At 40.7% G+C, this 21,304-nt stretch overlaps 1 protein-coding gene across 1 annotated transcript in view; it reads right to left on the bottom strand.

The window, feature by feature from the left end:
- pcxb (pyruvate carboxylase b) overlaps window positions 1-21,304 on the bottom strand; it is a 359,457-nt gene that overhangs the window by 69,219 nt on the left and 268,934 nt on the right. The window contains exons 13-15 of the mRNA XM_033609134.2: window positions 14,838-14,982; window positions 13,212-13,301; window positions 5,423-5,644 (exon numbers count right to left, since the gene is read on the bottom strand). Of these exons, the coding sequence (XP_033465025.1) occupies window positions 5,423-5,644; window positions 13,212-13,301; window positions 14,838-14,982 (457 nt within the window). The remainder of the gene's footprint in view (window positions 1-5,422; window positions 5,645-13,211; window positions 13,302-14,837; window positions 14,983-21,304) is intronic.

The following is a 21,304-nucleotide window of genomic DNA, read 5'->3' on the forward strand; positions in this document are numbered from 1 at the left end:
GGGCGTACTGCTCATCCTGTGACAACAGTTGTATAGTGTCAATTGTAGCTCTGAAAGAGCCTTATAGAGTCTGAGTAAATACCCCAGATGATGTGGCATTTAGCAGGTACTGTATGAATGGTCTAAAGAAAGACTCTATTGAGCATACTTGAAACTAAAAGTCTGGATATTCTGGCCTCCACTGCTTTGATTCTGACCAGTCTCTTTTTTAATGCAAGCAATAAATTTATATTTCACTTTCCAAAATAGAAGTTACAAAGTGCTTTACAAAAAGGATAAAAGAGAAAGAGGGGTGACAGAGAAGACAACACATAAAACAAAATAATACAAGAGGTAGGCCACAAGGATAAAGTTACAAAGTCAAGAAAAAGCCAAATAAAAAAGGTTTTTAAAGATGAGCACTGGTTTGGCCTCTTTTAGATTTTACCCTCACAAGCTTCCCAACTTTAAAATCAAATGAATGAAAAGGGAAAATCTATTTTAAAAACAGTAAAATATTTAATTTTAAGGTAATCCCACTCCAGACTGGTCATGCTATACTACAGAACCTAAACAAAAGCATCCCCATGTGGAGCTTCAAACTAAGGAGGCTTTCACATCAGGGACCCTGGCCATAATCAAGTGTAATCTATGCTCGGCGCAGTCGCGAGTGCGCAAAGTTCCCATGGCACAAATGATGTAATCACGCACCTGGCGACAGCCGTGCACACTGGCACTTCGCGAGATTGTGCACCTCCAGGATTTTGAAACTTTTCGCAAGCCGTGCTTGTGTCGCTCAGTTCAAAATGGATGAATTTGAGGGAAGACTAGTTGAGCTGGTATGCTCATACCAGCATTTGTACAACTCATCACTCATACGAGATCATAAAGACCATCTCTTCATCTACAGCCCGCACTGGCTTCACAAGCTGGCTGTGTTCCCCAGTGTGTTCTTCTACTACTTCCTATAGTATTTTTTCTCTACCGCCCCCTGTCTTTGCGGCAAATATTGCAACGTATGAATGCCTTTGCACTCTGTTGAGGTGTGTGCGCGACCCACGAATGGAGCCAGGCGAAGGTATAACTGAGGCTGGCTGGTTCGTTTGATTCATGTGAAAACTGTGTACCAGGGCACATTTTGTTGATCCATCCACTTGAAAAAGTGGTCTCCAGCACAGTTCATGTTTACTCAGGAATGATTCCCATGAGGTATGAAAACCATCTGTACCAACACCCAGAAGTGGACTGCTGTTTAGCACGAGTAGCAGTTGGCGAGTGGAACTGCAAAGGAACTTTTCAGCGCAGTTGGTCTCCTCTGAAATCTGCATGTGCACGCAGCATGCGTTAGTCTCAGACTCTTAAGTGCATGGCCATGAGTTATAAAGTAGGAAAGCAGACGAGAGATCTCTTCTTGACATTGTCTCCAAATATAAACAAGAGAAGGCATAATGCTAAAGTTGACTCCATTGTCAGGGCTTGGAATCTTGCAATAAGTGTGCTTTCCTACACCATATAGTGACGAAGCAAACGTTCTTGGGTATGGAACAACATAATTAAAGTGAAAGCTAGATGGCAAGGGACTATAGAGGGGTTCAGAGGGAATAAATTGTACGGCCTAAGTCTAACTGCTATAATGAATCATAAAAACACGGGACGTGATGTTAAGACTGTCCGTTGTGCCAATAGATTGTATGCACTCACATGATGTTTGTCTTGATGTTGAGAGTGGCATGGGAGGAGTCTCTCTGACAGGGAAGGATAAAAATGAGTGACAACACTGTTTTTGTGTGTAAGAGAAGCAAAACCACCCAACTGAGATGAATGGCAGTCACCATGAGAAAAAACACTGTTCAAATGCTTGGTGGCAGATTCATCACTTTGTTTTCTAAATGCTTTGTTGTTTCTACTTACATAGTCAAATATTAATATGCACAGGAAGCACATTATTATACTGTACACTCAAAGTTGCAGGAAGGATTGAGGGCGATATATATCTTTCTAGAATTCATTCTGCCTTTAAGTGTTTAAATAATTATGAGAAAGTACTTTTCTGTTTTCTCTGATGCATAATCGTATCATGCAGGAACTACTGACGCCTCAAGAGGATCCACGAGCATAATACATTTCTCTTGGATGATTCACTCAGTCTCTCTCCGTAACTTTTCTCGACTGAGAGAGACAATCTTATGCTCCTCAGCTCGTAATATCAGCCCATTACAGAATCATTATGTCAGGTCAGGAGGTGTTTAAACGTCTCCAACTCCTGTTTTACATTTGATTTCAATGATGTGCTCTTGCTGTCGTTGTATAAATGGGAGGGAGACGATCATATATTCACTTTCGCTGTCTTCTTTATGAAGACAGAACACTGTTTAAACTTCAAGAGCTTTCATTGACGGAAGATTTCAAAACTCAACTCCCACTGCAATTCAAACATTAAGCACTTTATGAGAGAGTTTAGGTGGAAGACACAAAGGAAGATGTATCTAAGTTTCTGCTGTCATTTTATCAGAACTGGATTCAATTCAGTGTCTAGATTATTCTACAGTGTTTACTCAGTGTAGAGCTTTATACGCAGCAAATTAAACGTGTTTACCACACTGTCAGCTCACTTTAGAATAATTAGAAGTTGCACTAAAAAAACAGTAAGATGAAGCCTTAGAAAGAAAGAGATACTGTAATCTTACTATATATTGTTTAAAAGGACATGTTCACTGTTTTTGCCCAAATGCTGTTAAATGTATCTTTATAATCATTCATATTGGAGTATAATACAATCTTACCCAACTGCTTCTCTCAACAGTTCAATGGGCCAATGGTTTAGCCTTTCAAAAACCATGCTAAGTCTCAGTTTAGAAAACAGGAAGCTCCTAGTAAATTAATATCTCGAATGCTCAACCCCAAAAAGGTCGTAAATCATGCTTTCTGTACGGCTTTATTGACTGTTTTGTACAATTTCCTGTTTCTCACACAGATGAAGCCAAGAGGAATAGTCAGAGGAGCCTGATAGAAAGCTCAGTTTGTGCTCTTTCATCAGTAAAACATATAGACATGTCTGACTGTGCTGTGAGCTTCCCGTTGCCTAAAAGGAGATTTATGAAAGCCTAAACGATCGCCCCATTGGACTATGTATAAACCCAGTGAGACGCTGCAGGAGAGTGGTGGGATCCTCAGAAGTGAAGCTATCAGTGAGGTTGTGTTACTGCGTGATTATAAATGACGGTAAACAACATTTTAATATGGGTGTGGGCGTATTTTCTAAAGTCTTCAAATGTAAGATAATGAAATGTTAAAAAGGCATTTATGTCCCTTAATCAAAGCACTTTTCCCCTTTCAGAACTGGTTCACACAGTATAATGAGACAGCTTCCCTGGCACTTGTTCAACAATTTCCTCCAGAGTGAAGAACTGAGTTCACTGAGTTTTCACAGTCTCTCTTCAAAGATTTACTTTTAATGTAACTGCTCAAACACAGCTGAGCGGAATTCATCTTTCTCTGGTCAGTCTCGAAATAACATCATGATAGACTGGGAGATAGAAGCGTTTAAGCCGCTTTCTATCTAAATATCTCCTTAATGTTTTACTTTTGGTATAACCTTTTTATCTGCTCAAACATGAGATGAGTAGACAGTTGCTTAATGTGAGATCTGCTCAAAGTGCTCTCCCACAGTAATGAAATATATTGTTTTCCCCTAACTGGTGCACCATGATTGGCCAACGGGAGGAATTTAATCTCAGAAAGGGTTTACAGCACCAGAGAGGTTTCACTGGAGAGCCTCTCTTCTTGTGTGTTTTTTTTCTCCTCACTTTGCTAAACCATCTGAAGATGAGCACACTCAGTGAAACAGAAACCCTTTTACTTCAGGCTTTTGTTGTTTGGTTCTTATGTTTGTTCTTGTGATCTACTCAAAGCACTCCAAGTAATATAGGCACAATCACTTTGAGTCGTTTACCATAATTGAGCATTAAATTAAATGTTTCAACCTCAAGAGGTTCACTGGGCATATCTCTTCCACAAATGTGCGTGTCCTAAGTATTCAAACAGGAAAACTAAATTTACTCTTTGAAACCAGTTCATAACAATTGCAGTTCACAGAGAAGCATTATCAAGAAGTGCTGATAATTGGTCTCGTCGCTGACTGTTCAAACACGAGGCACGTATTTTATTTTTTTCCACCGGCCAATTTCAAAGTAATTGCATATTATGCAGTGACACTATTGGACTGTTCATGCCTCAAGAAGTTTCAATAACGCATCATTTTCTCTATTCACTCAAGAGCAGGCGAAAGGTACAATCATTGTCTATTGAAGGAACTTGCTGAAGACTGACTTGTGGGAGAGGAGATGGAAGCATGAGATATGTTTTCAATGGCACATGATTTTCACAGCTCAGACAATAAAAACAAAGAGGTACAATCACTGTCATCAATGAAACATGGAACAGATCTACAGCAAGAGTGGGGAGAGAAAACGGAGGGTACAGGCATGGCTGTTGAGACACATTAAATGTGGGAGCACATAGACAAAGAGTTTAATTAACATGATAACCATCGGAGGAGGGAAACTGATGCCATTTTTGCATGACTGCTTGTATGAGATCACATATTATGGGTATTTCCTAAGTTATTATGAATTTTTCCAAGTGCCAAAGAGTGGTGTTGCTTTAGTTTTTTAAAACCACTCTCTCGTCTGCAAGCTCAAAAATAAGGCTGGAAGCAGGGGGAAACTGTTTGCCTATATCTGCCAACAAGCACCTTACTAATTTACATCTGTTTAAAGGAATACTTCACCCCCCAAATGACTATTTGTATATCAGTTACTCATGTTGTGCTACACTGAATTTGTGAAGAAACTTGTTTTTCCTCTCACATGCCTCAGGTGAACACAGAATCCAAAAATGGAGAAAGTTCTTGATGAATTACAGTCATAGGGGCCAGCTTTAAACAACAGCAAAATCATATCAAAACATCAATTTACAATCTCTCACGCAACTGGTGTCATTTATCCAGTTCTATGCTCAGTACTTCCCAAACACATGCATTTTTGCTAAAACCTACAATTTAAAACTGAACCGAGAAACTTATCTAAGCTCTTTTAAAAGCAGGTAAAATTACCATTTTGGCAATGGAGTCTGGCTTTTACTCTCCCCATCCGATAGAGCTGTCTGTGTAGTAGTGAGCATCCAACTGGAGAAATGAAACTTGGATTGTACTGCACAAGTTGTGTGAGAGTTTGTAAACAGATGTTTTGATATAGTTTTTCTTTTGGTAAACACAATCCAGTATTACTTTCAGTATGTTTTTGGATCCTTCATTTAAAGTTTTTTTTTTTTTTTTTTTTTTTTAAATAATTCTACATAGGTGATATACAAATGGTAATTTGAGGAATTAAGTATTCCTTCTCCTCCTTCCTATCTGTTTGTAAAACTAAAAACAGAAACCCACCTCCCCAGTTCTCCAGGCTGTAAAGGTTGTTGAAGTTGTGGCTGACGAATGGTGAGATCATCTTCAGGTCGTGGGTCCGAACCCTAGTTGCCAGGAGAGACTGGTGGGCATCCCTGAAGGTGGTATCCATCAGCAGCAGACCTTGGTGTGCACGGACAGCCTTAGCAAATCCCTCAGGACCGTCACGCAGCAACACGTCACGGAAACCTACTGGTGGGTCGGCTGTGAAAGAGGCAGAGAGAAAGATAGGGAATAAAGGAAAGTTAATGTGGAGAATGATACAGAGGGATAATGAAAGGGAAATAGGTTTGTGGTTATAAACCGGTATGTGATATAGCAATTTGTGAGAAATCAATATCAGATGCTGGGGGAATACTTTCAAATGTTCCACCAAACTCTCCCCAATTGCAGATACATAGCCCATACATTCACTGAAAATTGATTGATATATTAATACAAAACAAAAATAGTGTAAATGTAGTTCCAATAAACCAGAGATCTGAAATTACAGCCTTGTCCTAAAAAAAAGGGAGCTTCTATATTTTTCAAAGAAGTGGACAAGATATTCGAGTAGCCCTTTATTTATCCAATTTAAGTGTGAGTGTACTGACTTCAGACACTGCTTAAGTGTCTGGCAAGATAAATGAGTAGCACCAATTTAACAAGACGCCAGCCGAGCAGGTAAACTGAAGTTATTTACACAGTGTTTCCTCTTAAGTTGTGCTGCTAACAAGTCCGGTCTTGTCATAACTTGTGCTAATGAGGTGGATGTGGCCTCCTCTCATTGCTGCTCCAATCGCCCTCAGCTCAAGTAGATCAACTAGAAAAAAAACACAGGAATTTAAAGCCCGGCAGTCAGCTTATTAGACACACCACCCACCGATTTGTAAAAATGGATTTCTCCTGCTGACAGTGACTCATATGTTCATGATTTGCTATATAAAGCAAGCAGCTACTGTTTAGTGAAACAAGAGATCCAAGTGACTGAGCTTGGTACCCGTATGGTTGCCATCTAAAGGCAAACCAGTTCCAGGATGGCTGCCATTGCACTTTCCATGCATCTCTAATTTCTCAGCCTTATCAGGCCTGTGACCCTGTTTTTAGGTCCCAAAATTATACCAGCAATCACAGAGCTGTCATGATGTCGTGAATTTGAACATAGCATAGGTTTATATTCTATTTTCAAAAGTGTGGAGGCAGCTCCTGATGGATTACATTGAAATCATATATTTTGCCCTTTTTAATCCATGTTCTTTGACAAATTCATATGTTTTTTTTATATTTCTATGTAACACGTTAGTCTTAAAACTCTACATCAACCATATCTGCACATCCAGCAGACATGACATCCCCAGCCTCATGGAGTACAAATCAAGACATGTTTTGTTGTATCTTCAAGGTAATGTTAAGTGATACCATTAAGATCTACTGCCTTTCAAATCGCATACTTTTCCTTTTTACTTAAAATTTTACACTACAGACTACAACAAATATGAGCAAGAGGGTAAAAGTTCAAGGTGCAATGTTATGACAATGTAGTATGTGCTGATTTTATGCCATCGCCATGCAACAGCACGTACGTTGTGAGGGCACTTGCAGTACGTGCTGATCGTAAAAAGAAAAAGTATGGGTTTTGAAATGCAGCATAAAGCCCAGTTCAGACCATTCACAACGAGACAAAACCGTTCTAGAATGTTGCAGAGAAAAGTTGCAGAGGTGTGAACTGGCCAGTCTGGGCTCTACTTAAGTCTGCTGATGGTGTCACCTGCAGCTCAGCTGGTCAAATCACCGGCAACTGGTTTTAGAACGTATAGCATGTCACCGATTTCAACAGCCAAGTGGTTTGTAGTGAAGGCCGTTGGTCAAGCCAAAATGACTGCAGTAAGCCTGTTTGCTTGCTTCGTCCTTGCTGAGACCTCCGTTTCCATCCTCACGGTGTGCCGATGTCGGATGGTGGGTCACGGCTGTTGCTCGCTGTATGTGCTTATGCCCCCCCCCCCCCCCCCCGAACATATTGTCATTACATAATTGATTGGCGCTGGTGAATTACATTATTGTGACATTTTTATAGTGAATACAGCCCATCTGATGCTCATTTTGTTTGTTTTCGCCATTTCATCAATACTACAAATGCAACTGCAGCATCTCACTCATTCATATTTTAAGGGGCTACAAATTACATTCAGCCACAGAATAACCCTGAAAAGCTGGAAAACACAAAAGAAGTACAGAGAGTTGTTGCATAGAGATGATGCACCTCATCTAGTTGCATTGGTGTGAACTCGCAGGTTTTTAGAATGTTGCAGAACGGCACATTGCAAATAGTTGTCTATTGTTGTTTCAACTCGTCTCGGTGCAAATCTTTGGTCTGAACTGGGCATAAGAGTCTACAGCCATGCTCGTGGCTCTATGAGGCTGTACTCTGAGTAAAATTCTACCATCAGGATGCTAACATGGTCACAGTGATGACATGCTAACAGCTGCTAATCAGTACTAAACATGAAAATGTCATAAGTTTTGCAGGTACTTGGTCATAAACCAGATAACTGCACAAATAACATTTGAGATCACCAAAGTTATTAAAGTTCGCACAATTGTCTGCACCAAAATTCAGGGCAATCCATCCAATAACTGCAGAGACATTTCACTTAAAACCAAAACCTTTGACCTGCTGCTGGCACTAGATAAAATGTCAGGATAACCAAACTCAGTATGATTTATCCCCCGGAGACCAAGAATGTCACTGCATAATTTCATAATTTCACAGCAATCCATCCCATAGCTATTTCAGTCTGGACCCAAGTGGTGGATCGATGATGCCATCCATGGAACCATGCCACTGGCTCGGCTAAAAATAAGACAAGAGTAATGAAAGCTCGCAGATGAACTAGAAATGGGTAAACCACGTGGAGCAACATCCATTTAAGAAAGTTTCAAAAAACCTCATATAATCCGCTCCTCTGAGGAACCCAGGATAAAGACTGTTGTATATGTTGGCATTGGATGTCACAAGTATCAAAATGTACTGTCACTGCTAAAAGCCTCTGCGAGGAGGAATAAAAACAATTGCTGTGGAATCCCCAAGATAAATGCTGACATTTCCAGTTTAAAAAGCTAAATAGTCATCAAAACGAACAAGTTAAACATTCCGGAGAGAGACCTTGCCCTATGAGCACTACTATAAGCAACCCTTTATCCTAATCTTTCTCTCTCTCCTCATTGCTCTTTCCTCTCCATGCCTGGCAATTAAATACGAGCGCAACCAGAGGCATTCAAATATTGGAAGTGGAAGTGGGATCTATTTTTGCTGCCGTGTGCACAATCATCAATCAATTAGATTAGTTAATGAGATGCTATCTGCATGCTTAGTTGTCCTCCAACCCTATGTCCCTCTCTCTCTTCTGCTCCATCTCACTTCCTTTCTGTGCAGCTGAATATTCGCTCTTGACCTTTTATTGTTGCACCTCATCTCTGAAAACAAATGATCTCTGCCATAATTGTCTCTACAGCCAGCATGAGCAAAATGAACTCCACACTTAAACACACACACACTGATGTGGATACATTAGTCTACACACGTGAACACACAAAATGGAAAACACACACACACAGGCTAGATGAGCTCTGTAAAAATCACACTTCCGTAGCAAATAGATACAGAAGCTTTGAACTTATCTAGATGTGTGTGTAATACGGCGGACTGGGGAACACCCCATACACCTACACACACAGACAAGTGATTTATACTGGAAGTCCTCCCTTCATTTCTCATACTCACACAGTCTCACAAACTCGCTTTCTATGTTTTTACCACAGTTTGACACATATGCCTCGACACAACAGGGAGGAAATAAGGACATCTGTGCTGGGACTACAGTGACTAAACAATAGCCTATGCATGTGACACTCTCCTCAAGGAAGTAAGTGTGTGAGCGGATTTGTGTGTGTGTTTGTGCGTGTGCCGAATCATACACTGCCGAAACAAAAAGTAGTAAAGACATACAAGTCCCAAGTGGTTGCTGTGCTTGACAATTGACCCACTTACACAAACAAACACTTCCCTTTGCATTGAAAACGCCTCACACCCACTGCCAAGCTCCTTTGCCCTCACTTCACTCCTTTTTCTCCCAGGCTGGTGTCATTTCATACCTCTTCCCTTGACTTTCTTCACCTGTCTAGACCTCTCTTCACACTCTTCTCCTCCAGCTCCATGACTTGAGCTAATATGACTAGACAGAGCGAGCTACAGTGCTCAGAGGTACTTCTTCATTTGCTATTTGTGTAGGAGACAATCTTAGAGTAATAACAGCTTGCCTTGTCGCTGTCCTGAGCTGGCATCTGGCACCCGATAAGACTGCTGAATGTCTTGTATCTTTGTGTTCAGGAACCTTTTAATTGGCAGATCCTGGTGTGACATCTAATCAGTGCTTTATTTAAGCAAGGTGTGCTGGAGCAGCCAATCAATTACACCTGTACTACATGTTAAAAGCAAGTAGACATGTTGGTATGACTTGTGAGACAAATGTACAGCCTGTCTGCTAGAAAAGATGCATAATTCTGAATTCACAAAAGACGTTATTTTCTCAAACTGCAACAAGACATCTACATCAAATTTGCATTTAGTTATAGTTTGCTTTTTACCATAACCGTTAAAACACAGCCTGCTAAAAACTTTTGACTGGCAGTGCAAGTTCAAGAACAGAATTTGTTTTCCTCTACACAGTTGTACGGGAGGTGTGAAGCAAACAAACCGTAAGAAATGTTTTAAGAACAAAGAAGAAAATAAAGGTTACCTTGCAGCACACAAATCCAGAGTATCTTGAGGTTTCAGAAAGCCAAATTTAAGACTCTTTATGACTCCTTTTAAGCTACCTGGAAATGAGTTTTGGAGCTAAACAAAAGCAAAAAATAAATAAACACAGCCCTTTCTTTTTGAAGATGGCTAATGAAAGCATCAAAAACTAGAGGCAGGGAAGGAAATAAGGACAGAAACAGAAAATTATTAAGACATTAAGTCCATTTGTGCACAGATTTTGCATATTGTGCTACAAACTACCCGTCTGCTTTAATCCTAAGAATGGAAATAGAACGCACAACTGGGAGGAGGGAAGCAGTCTGTCATTTTTATTAGTCATTCTTCCTAAAGCTAGCTTGGAGGCATCTGGTGATTAACCTCTAGATGTCCTCCATTAAATAAATCCAGACAATAATTGGAACAAGGTGTACTTCCACACCATCGATGAAGCACCAGCAATCAGCCTTCAGAGGGAACGTTTTAAACTACAAATCCTAATTAGAAAATAATGGCCTTTCACTACTTAACAGGTTCTGTCAGGACACCCTCGGCCTGTCTTTGAGGAACACTTTTCCTCCCTTCCCTCCTCGGCGTGGAGGGAACTCCTCAAGAATAGTTTTCTCTTGTAATTCCTCCTTCTCCTTATCGTTAGATGTGATGTTTTGAGATGTGACAATTTCATCCTGTTCTTTCCACTTCTCTTTTCTGTGGGTGGTTGCACAAAAATAGTCCTTCCTACTCCCTCTTTCCCCATATATCTTATACATCTCCCTGCCTACCATAATGTCCACATGACCATTTTCTCCACATATAGGGATTATACACTGCCCAAACCCTCTCTTCTCCTTTCATAACCCCTTTCTCCTTCCATGCCCCTGTCCCTCCCTCCACAGAGTGTGATAATACAGGCCTAATCCCTCTCTTCTCTCAATCCCTCCGTCGAATGAAAGAAAGGATATAAGCACATTACAAATCTCATTACTAGGCTTTAGGTATGCCTCTGTGTGTGCCTGTGCTGCATACAACTACTTCATCAGCTGCTTACAGTAGGTAAGTGGGGGAGTATGTACACAAAGGGTGTCTGCCTATAGAGTACCTGCTCAGTACATCACCAGTGCCAGCTTGCGCACAAGTGTGTGATTTTCAAGAGTAAAGGCATGTGTGTTGGCTGCAATAACGAGAGGCGGCCAATGATAGCTGTCAACACAAGATTTGCATAAGTAGACAAGTGGTGGGTAAGCACAGAGAAACGCGCTCGCTCACTCGCTTGCATGCAGATGTACACAAACACCGCAGATTATTCCATCCTATTCTACTTCATTCCGTTCCACTGTGCATGGTTTTTAGATGTCAGATTTGATTAGTTATGCCTGATTATGATTCATATTATTCACATTATTTTGTTATAAATTTGTATTAGCTGGGCACGCTGGTGTATGCGCTGAGGCAGAACAGGGTGCTGATAAACATGTCAGATTGATACAGCTGACTATTTTGTTGCTGTCAAAAGGAGCAGCTGCAGAAATTCATGCCAGTTTGCACCCCGAACAAAAAATAAACCTGGGAGCGCCGTGGGAAAGGACAAAAAAATGAATCACTGCAAAACGGCCACAGAGACAGGCTGTGACATCAAGTGAAATAAGCCAATTTTTCTACACATTTTAATGCTTTAAAAAAAACATATATACTTGTAAAACTGAGCACATCTAATCATTACTTTTAAATGAGTCATTTTATATTCCAGCCTTAGTTTAACCTTTGTGAGGGGAAAAAACTCCACAGAGTTTGACTCCAGAGACACTGAAGTGGCTCAACAAGCTGACAGAGCCCAACTTGGCTGTTGGCCCTTCCTGCAAGACTCCAGGGGTGCTGGTGCAGAGCAGGGTGAGAAGCATAGAACTTCTGCCTTCACAAACAATGAACTGCATCCTCTCACCGCTGTACTCACAGCTCAGCAGAGCACTCTGGGCCAAAACCCTTTCGCTCCCTGAGTGCTAAACTGAGCCATTTAGGAAGGCCTTTCCGCCTACAGCTATCGGACTGTTCGACAGCCCATTTGTCATTCGGTGGGTGCTTTTATCCAAAGTGCCCTACGGAGCCACAAGTGTTTACATTTTTAGTATGGGTGCCCCAGGGGAAATGAAACACCTAACCCTTGCAATGGCAATGCCTTGCTAAATTAGTCTAAATGTAATAAATGCAATAAGGATCATGCACTGTGACATTATTGTAGTAACACTGTCTGCCTTGCGGCTGTATGCCCCCACAAACTCATCGAGTTGCAGTTAGAGTTCATATCCATGTCTGTGAAAACATGGATGCTTCACACACATCGCCCCCCGGCAGCACAGATGACCGACACAGTTTCAAGGTGGGCACCCAAGATAAGTGTCATCATTCAGTGTCTGGGCAAATGTCTCCCCTTCTGTTCCTGAGATATGAGTAAGTGTTTTTGCAGAACATTGTGATGCCACAGTGAAACTAACCTTTGACCTTAAGAAGAAAAAAAAAAACATCACTTCATTATTTTATTCTATTAGACATTTGTGTGAAATTCTGTAATAATTCGCTCATGAATTCTTGAATAAGAGACAAGTTTTGTAAGGTCAGATTGACTTTAACCCTTCATTCTGTGTCCAAGTGGACGTTTGTGCCAAATTTGAAGAAATTCCCCCAAAGCCTTCTTGAGATATTGCGTTCACAAGACGGACAACCCAAAAACATAATGCCTCCAGCCACGGCTATCGCCAGCTCAGAGGCATATAAATAGTTTTAATATCGTATTAAATCATCAGTCGCTGGTCTTGTTGACACGGGGTTTTAAATCATGGCACTGCTGAAGTTCCATTGCACAAACTGCTTGTGTAAAATCCTATTTTGGTCAGTGAATGAAGAAGGTGACTTAGCAGTTGTAACTGGATTAGCATAATGATGTATAGTACCATGTGAATTACTGTATGCGTTGTGATTTACTATTACATTTGCTTGACATACCCATGGAGACAGTAGGGATGACGGGGTCTATGGAGGAAGGCTTAGCCTTGACTGGGATGGGTGTGGTTGGTCCGTTTACCATCACATGACCTGGAGAGGAGTGTAAAAATAGAGAATACCAGTCAGATGCAGTCCTGTAACATATCAAGATTACAGTAAAGACAATAAGGAAAGGATAAAAAAAAAAAAATCAATGAGGGTTATAAAACAGCAGCCCTGAGGCTAGTAAGGATTATGGTCACATGTTTATATAGAGCAGGGTTTTCCTCCTTTGTGTCCTACATTTGTGAGTTAGAGATATTTAGTATATCTACCAGCACACCAATCAATCACACCAATCCTCAAGATGAACTGAGGGAAGTGAATTAATACTGTAACACAATATCTCATTCTTTCAGTTTTCTTGTATATATATATAGTATTGAACTTCCCCTGCCTTCCCCTAAAGCTCAGAAGGCTTAGATGACCCATGATATATCCTGGTTATACTGTACATCCACAGTTGTTTTAATTATACCATTCCTATCTATATGTAGGTCGGTCTTCACCTCTTTGATAAAATATTCCCATAAGAGTCTAAAGAAACCTTCATTTTCCAGACCATTTTTCACCGTTAAGTCTTAAAAACTAATACTTTTCCCATCTTTGTGTTGGGCATACACACCATAGAGCAGCGACACCTTTCTTTTTCTGTCCATTGTTTAAACCTCAGGTTACACACCACTGGTTTGAAGTTTGAGTCATATGCAAAACAGCTCAGCACTTTCACCCTCTCTGGTTTTTATCTTCTCCCTACACTCTACAAAAATATTAATGCAACACTTTCGTAATCGCATCAATTGTTCACGAGTTTAAATAAAGGATGTAGTACATTTTTCTATGCAGACAAAAGGCTTACTTCTCTCGAATTTTGTGCACAAATTTGGTAAAATCTGTGTTAGCGAGCATTTCTCCTTTGTCGTGATTATCGTTGTGAGGACGGTTGGACGTACTGCCATATTCATGGAAATGACTGGAAGACATTTCTGCAATCAGTGAGCCTCAAAACTTGTGACATCTGTGGCATGGTGTTGTGTGATCAAACTACTCATTTCAGGGTGGCCTTTTTTTGTGGGACCAGCCCAAGAGATAAGTCTTGTGTGTACATAGAAAAAGTCAGGCCTCATACTTGAGAATTGGAAGCAAAAAGTGTTGCGCTTATGATTTTGTTCAGTGTATTATTTCCCAGATTTCCAGGGTAAATGGATCCATTATAAGTTTAACTTGGCCCTGTTAGCCCTCTCTTTCATTTTCCCACTCAAGCCAGAATGTCATAATCCTGTACTGACAAATCAGTTTTTTGCATTAGAGGTCTGGTCACTGAAATTAGCATGGTCAGCACATCTCTTATAGACAGTGTGTTACTTCCTGGTTAAAAGCTCACTGAAAGACTGTAGAAGCTGCAGCAACAATCTCAAAATGATAACAGAGAGGAGGTTGCAGAGCTATTAACCTTATAATCACTGCTGTCTGTATATAGGCCGAGTTTTTTACTAAATGTCACAGTTTGAAATAGCAACAGACTGAACTCAGAAACACAGCTGTAAAGTCACAGTATTAGAGTGTGTAAGCTGTGTATACACTGACCCAGGTAGTGCAGTAGTTTCTGGGCTCTGTTCTGAGTGGGTTTGAGGTTGAAGAGTTCCTGGTTCTCGTCGATGAACTGGGTGTCCACGGTGGAGTGGAGGAACTGGTGGTTGTTAAAAACATTCTGGAGGAATGGGATGTTGGTCTAGAGACGGAGAGAGAGGAATAAACAGAGGGGGAGGCTTTGTTAATGGGCATGTTACACAAAGGCTTTGTGAAATCACCTCATGCACAAACACACAAAAACAAAATACAAACATGTATAGAGAGACAAGACAGCAGTCGCTCAGCTCAAGTCCTATTCAGCAAGTCAATCACTCGATAGAAAAGAGAGCAGTTCTTTTGAAGACAACACCTCGCTTTAGCACTCGGTGTTGAACGGGCATTTGTGATAGTGCCCACAAATTTTACCGACACATAAAAAGTAGCATCACAAAAAAAAAAGAAAAAAAATCAAATAACAGAGTACGCTAAACACCACACAATCTCGGCTTTAATAGACAAACAAACACACGAAGGGCAGAGGGAGAAAGTCAACTGTTGAAAGTAATTACATTCCATTTCTATTTTGTTGTTGTTTGTTTGCCTCAAAAGTATTATCACGCCAATTAAGCTCTCTAAATTAACAAAGGGAGGGAGAGTGAATGAGAGAGAAGAGAGAGAAAAGAGATGTAATTGTCGGAGTTAATTTCATTACTAGATTTGTTGCTCTTTTTTCCACTCTTGTAAACCCATCTTAACAATGTGGACTGCTTTGAATTGTTCTAAGAGGTGGAGGAAGTGAAAAGGAGGGTAAAAGGAGGAGGGAGATTGACAGAAAAAAAGGAAGGGGGGGAGAGAGATTAGTAGAAAGAAAAGCAGAAATGTTAGTTGGAGGGATTCGGTGAAAGGAGGATATGCTAATATGGTCTCGGAGCGGCTTTGGATGTATTTATCGCTGTTTAATGTCCCCAAGGGAAGGTAGGGAGTGAAGCAATGTAAACTGAGTGAAAAGATTATTTCTCAAAGTTTGCTAAAAGTGTCTTTGCATATGACCCAAAATGTCGGAGTCTTAAGTGGCATTTAAAAGAAGTAAACCCCTGCCACTCATGACCTCGCATCTAAGTATCCTTCTTATTTATAAATGCACATAAACACAAAACCAGAGCTCAGAACCAAGAGAGGAGCCGAGTCCCCAAGGACATCCTGGGTGTTGGATACAAAGCAGCTCCCTCTAAGCGTTGCAATTCAACATCCGCCTCACTATCTAAACATATACAGTACAGGCCAAAAGTTTGGACACACCTTCTCATTCAATGCGTTTTCTTTATTTTCATGACTATTTACATTGTAGATTCTCACTGAAGGCATCAAAACTATGAATGAACACATGTGGAGTTATGTACTTAACAAAAAAAGGTGAAATAACTGAAAACATGTTTTATATTCTAGTTTCTTCAAAATAGCCACCCTTTGCTCTGATTACTGCTTTGCACACTCTTGGCATTCTCTCCATGAGCTTCAAGAGGTAGTCACCTGAAATGGTTTTCCAACAGTCTTGAAGGAGTTCCCAGAGGTGTTTAGCACTTGTTGGCCCCTTTGCCTTCACTCTGCGGTCCAGCTCACCCCAAACCATCTCGATTGGGTTCAGGTCCGGTGACTGTGGAGGCCAGGTCATCTGCCGCAGCACTCCATCACTCTCCTTCTTGGTCAAATAGCTCTTACACAGCCTGGAGGTGTGTTTGGGGTCATTGTCCTGTTGAAAAATAAATGATCGTCCAACTAAACGCAAACCGGATGGGATGGCATGTCGCTGCAGGATGCTGTGGTAGCCATGCTGCTTCAGTGTGCCTTCAATTTTGAATAAATCCCCAACAGTGTCACCAGCAAAACACCCCCACACCATCACACCTCCTCCTCCATGCTTCACAGTGGGAACCAGGCATGTGGAATCCATCCGTTCACCTTTTCTGCGTCTCACAAAGACACGGCGGTTGGAACCAAAGATCTCAAATTTGGACTCATCAGACCAAAGCACAGATTTCCACTGGTCTAATGTCCATTCCTTGTGTTTCTTGGCCCAAACAAATCTCTTCTGCTTGTTGCCTCTCCTTAGCAGTGGTTTCCTAGCAGCTATTTGACCATGAAGGCCTGATTCGCGCAGTCTCCTCTTAACAGTTGTTCTAGAGATGGGTCTGCTGCTAGAACTCTGTGTGGCATTCATCTGGTCTCTGATCTGAGCTGCTGTTAACTTGCCATTTCTGAGGCTGGTGACTTGGATGAACTTATCCTCAGAAGCAGAGGTGACTCTTGGTCTTCCTTTCCTGGGTCGGTCCTCATGTGTGCCAGTTTCGTTGTAGCGCTTGATGGTTTTTGCGACTCCACTTGGGGACACATTTAAAGTTTTTGCAATTTTCCGGACTGACTGACCTTCATTTCTTACAGTAATGATGGCCACTCGTTTTTCTTTAGTTAGCTGATTGGTTCTTGCCATAATATGAATTTTAACAGTTGTCCAATAGGGCTGTCGGCTGTGTATTAACCTGACTTCTGCACAACACAACTGATGGTCCCAACCCCATTGATAAAGCAAGAAATTCCACTAATTAACCCTGATAAGGCACACCTGTGAAGTGGAAACCATTTCAGGTGACTACCTCTTGAAGCTCATGGAGAGAATGCCAAGAGTGTGCAAAGCAGTAATCAGAGCAAAGGGTGGCTATTTTGAAGAAACTAGAATATAAAACATGTTTTCAGTTATTTCACCTTTTTTTGTTAAGTACATAACTCCACATGTGTTCATTCATAGTTTTGATGCCTTCAGTGAGAATCTACAATGTAAATAGTCATGAAAATAAAGAAAACGCATTGAATGAGAAGGTGTGTCCAAACTTTTGGCCTGTACTGTACATATATAGTCCATATATAGGTCTGTCACACACATGCATGGGCGTAAGCATACAGACTGCATTAAATGCACACACAGAACGTAACCCACAGATGGACAGAATTTACAACCACAATTTGGGTGTTTAGCCGACAGTGAAACCTAGAGTGACTTGAAATAATTGCTGCAGCACAATCACTCAGGAATCCCATAATTGCGAAGAGGGAGTTGAGCAATAAACAAAGCACACTAACACATACCTTATTACCAGTACTGAGAGGGAGGGAGATGTTACGGAGAGATCAATGTGCTCAGTGTGGGTGCATAAAGAGCATGTTGGTCATACCAATAGGGATGTATGCAGTGAGAATTGTAACATCTTTATTAGGATAGATAGGTTAGAAATACAGAGAAAGAACAGAGAGATGGCAGCAGTATACATATATATATATATATATATATATATATATAAAAAATATATTTCCAGAGAGAGAGATTGTAATAGAAGGAAAGACATCCTCCGTTTTGCAAATGTATAGAGCCAATAAAGCAGCATTTATATTGAGAAATTGAGAGACAAAACTGTAGGTCTTTTTTTCAGGCTTTCACACTCCTAGCGAGCAGAGCGGGTTTCATTTTCTGAGGTACAGGCGAGCACATACAAAATGACACTGTATCCTCAGCCTCCTGCTACAGGAAGGACAAAGAGAGGAGACCTGTGGGACTGGCATAGCTATGCTGCACTACCAGGCCTTGGGCTGTGGACCAAAACAGAGACGGGATTCCTGCCCAATGCTATAACTGCAATATGACTTCAGAAACCTGTGGACATCTTATTTATGTCCATTTTTAGTATCTGCCGACATAACTACAATATATGCTGCTGCCTCCCATGCCCTTGAGAAATATAAGCAATCATATGAAATATGGATATTGTCATATTATACATTTCTATATATATTTCAAATCAAAAGCTTTTACTGGCAAGGCTGGTTAGGTTTAGTTTAGCAGTAAGAACACGAGCTCCATCCAAAGGTCATAAAATCTGCCCACCAGCACCTCTAAGATTATTCATTAACACATGATATATTGTTTGTTTAATCCAGACAAAAGTGCTAGTAGGGGAATGTTCCATTTCTCCACTTTCAGACTTTGTGCTAAGCTTATCTAACAAGCTACTGGCAGTGACTTTTATATTCATCGTTCAGACATGAGAGAGGGAGCAACCTTCTTATTTAACGTTTGGCAAGAAAGGCAATACGCACATCTCTCAAAACTTTTTCTTTTCGTTTGTAACTTTATGCTGTAAGGAGATTCTGTTTAGGATCTACCACTTGAGATTTTCATCAGTGAAAATATTCATCATTTGCAAATATCCTCTCTATTCACACTGCCACAAGGGCATGGTCAAAGGTTGACGAGTTGCTCAAAAAATACTACAAAAAAATGTAAAAATGAAAGGGGAAGAAGTTCTACTTTATATTTGTTATCACTCTCTTTAGAGGAGAGGTTTTTTTTAATTGGGCCTTTTGACGTTTCACCTATGCAGGATTGGAATTTTCCCTCTTTTTTTCTGTTTGATGTCATCTTCATCTATAATTTATACGTGTAAACAAATTTAAAAAGTGAGCATAAGGAAGAAAAGCAATCAAAAGGTTTAAATTAAATAATAAATGTGGAGAGGCTGAGACAGGGAATAAGATAAATAACGCAAACAGCCGCTATTAATGAAAGACTCAAAAATAATGGAGAGGGAAGACAGACACCATTAATACATGGAGGTTTGTCCTTTTCCTCTCTGCTGTACCAGATCAATGTGTTCATTATCAGGCTGCTCTGGAAGCCTGTGGCTACCGCGCACACTAATACACATACACGCACACACAGTCTCTTCATTCTTTCTCCATGTTTCCACTAATGATGTGAAACACACACACTCTGAGAAGGCCCACACACAATGGTCTTTCACTTTCCACTGCTCAGCATCTCTTCAGCATTTTTCACTCTGCCTTCATCCGCCTCTTGGTGATATCACACACACACAAATACTCGACAGAGGCCCTTCCCTGATTTAGATGCCCTGTAACAACCGTTTGGCTACAGCTCTCGGAGCTATGCGCACAGCATGCAAAACACACACTTTCTTGCAAGAGATGATTGTGGCGTCTGCTCCCAAATGCTTTTCAGATGGAGAACACAAGCACACACACATACACACACCTTGGAGTACTGTATTAGTTTTAGTGGGAAAGTAAACACGTCTAAATGTGAATTAATGCTCGCACGGGCTCTCGTTCACACACACCCACGCTCTCTATGATTGCGAACAATTTAACTCACACACAGAAGGCTCCGTATCAGAAGTCACTGCCTCATTCTGGTGCAAAAGAAATCTTTTGTACTTTTTTTATCCAGCAAAAAAAATGACATTGGGTTCTGACTATCTCAACTTTTATTCTCACAGTTCTCCGTTTATCACCAGAAAGTCTGTTTTATTGCTACTCTGCTCACAGCTGGTCATTATCGCTTGTTGCAATCAGCCTTACTGGTGATTGCCAAAGCAACATAGTGGGGTAAGTATTGACGTCCTGGGCTGCTGGCTTGACTGCAAACACAAGTTGGCTCAGCAGAACACCACCCTTTAACACTCTGACTCTGGGTGCAGGGCATCTGGCTTGTTGGCTCAAAGTTTTTAAGTTTGTTTGAAATCTAAGTTTGACATTAAGAAAAAGCAATGTGCCGTAATGCTAACATTATATTATGCAAATGTTTGCTTCAGGAGGAGTGCCAAAGTTGTCATCCAATATCCAAATGTCTTTAATATAGACTGAATTTATACCTGACAATAAAATGCAGTCTGGATATCTTGGAGGGGAAAAACACATCACCTGCTATTTTATGTATTCTCGTTGTCTACAATCTGTCTGCACTCGGACTGGGTGTCATTTTTCATTATGCAAATCAGACGAGTAGGTGGGGTGGACAACAACAAAAACTAAAAACAACCAGGTGTTACTGTCTAGACTGCTCCTAACTTCTTCTGTGTATACCCAGTTTTACAACTCTAAACTAGCAGGGAATGGAAAACAGAGTCATGTTTGGAGCTACTCAGCATGTGGATATTGTTCCATGTGGGCACAAGCTCTCCAACTAATGTGAAGATTGTGTTAACAGCTGGCTGAAAATCAATCAGAATATGTAGGTGGTTCAACAGATCAGATAATGCTCTAACATATAATATATTAACATTTATACCTCCAATATTTTCACCAATCTAGATACACATACACATACTCTATTTTTGCCTTTGCATTGAGAATGCTAATACAAACCCCAGCTATTTCATATTCAAGCCTGAAGTCATGTCTGGCCCCTCACTGACACTAATCTGGACTCCAACACTCTCTATTGTGCTACCCCCTTTGCTCCTATGTGCTCAAAACTACTGTGAGAACAACAACCTAAGGTCAAGGAAGAAAACAAGACCTACATCATTTCAGATGTACCATCTGCCCACACACCTTAAATTTCATATAATGCTTTTTTTCACGACAGCAAACTGGTCTAAGAAACATCTGGGCTGACTCTTGAGGCAAAAGTA

The sequence above is a fragment of the Epinephelus lanceolatus genome, chromosome 22 (assembly GCF_041903045.1).
Source record: "Epinephelus lanceolatus isolate andai-2023 chromosome 22, ASM4190304v1, whole genome shotgun sequence".
NCBI lineage: Eukaryota > Metazoa > Chordata > Actinopteri > Perciformes > Serranidae > Epinephelus > Epinephelus lanceolatus.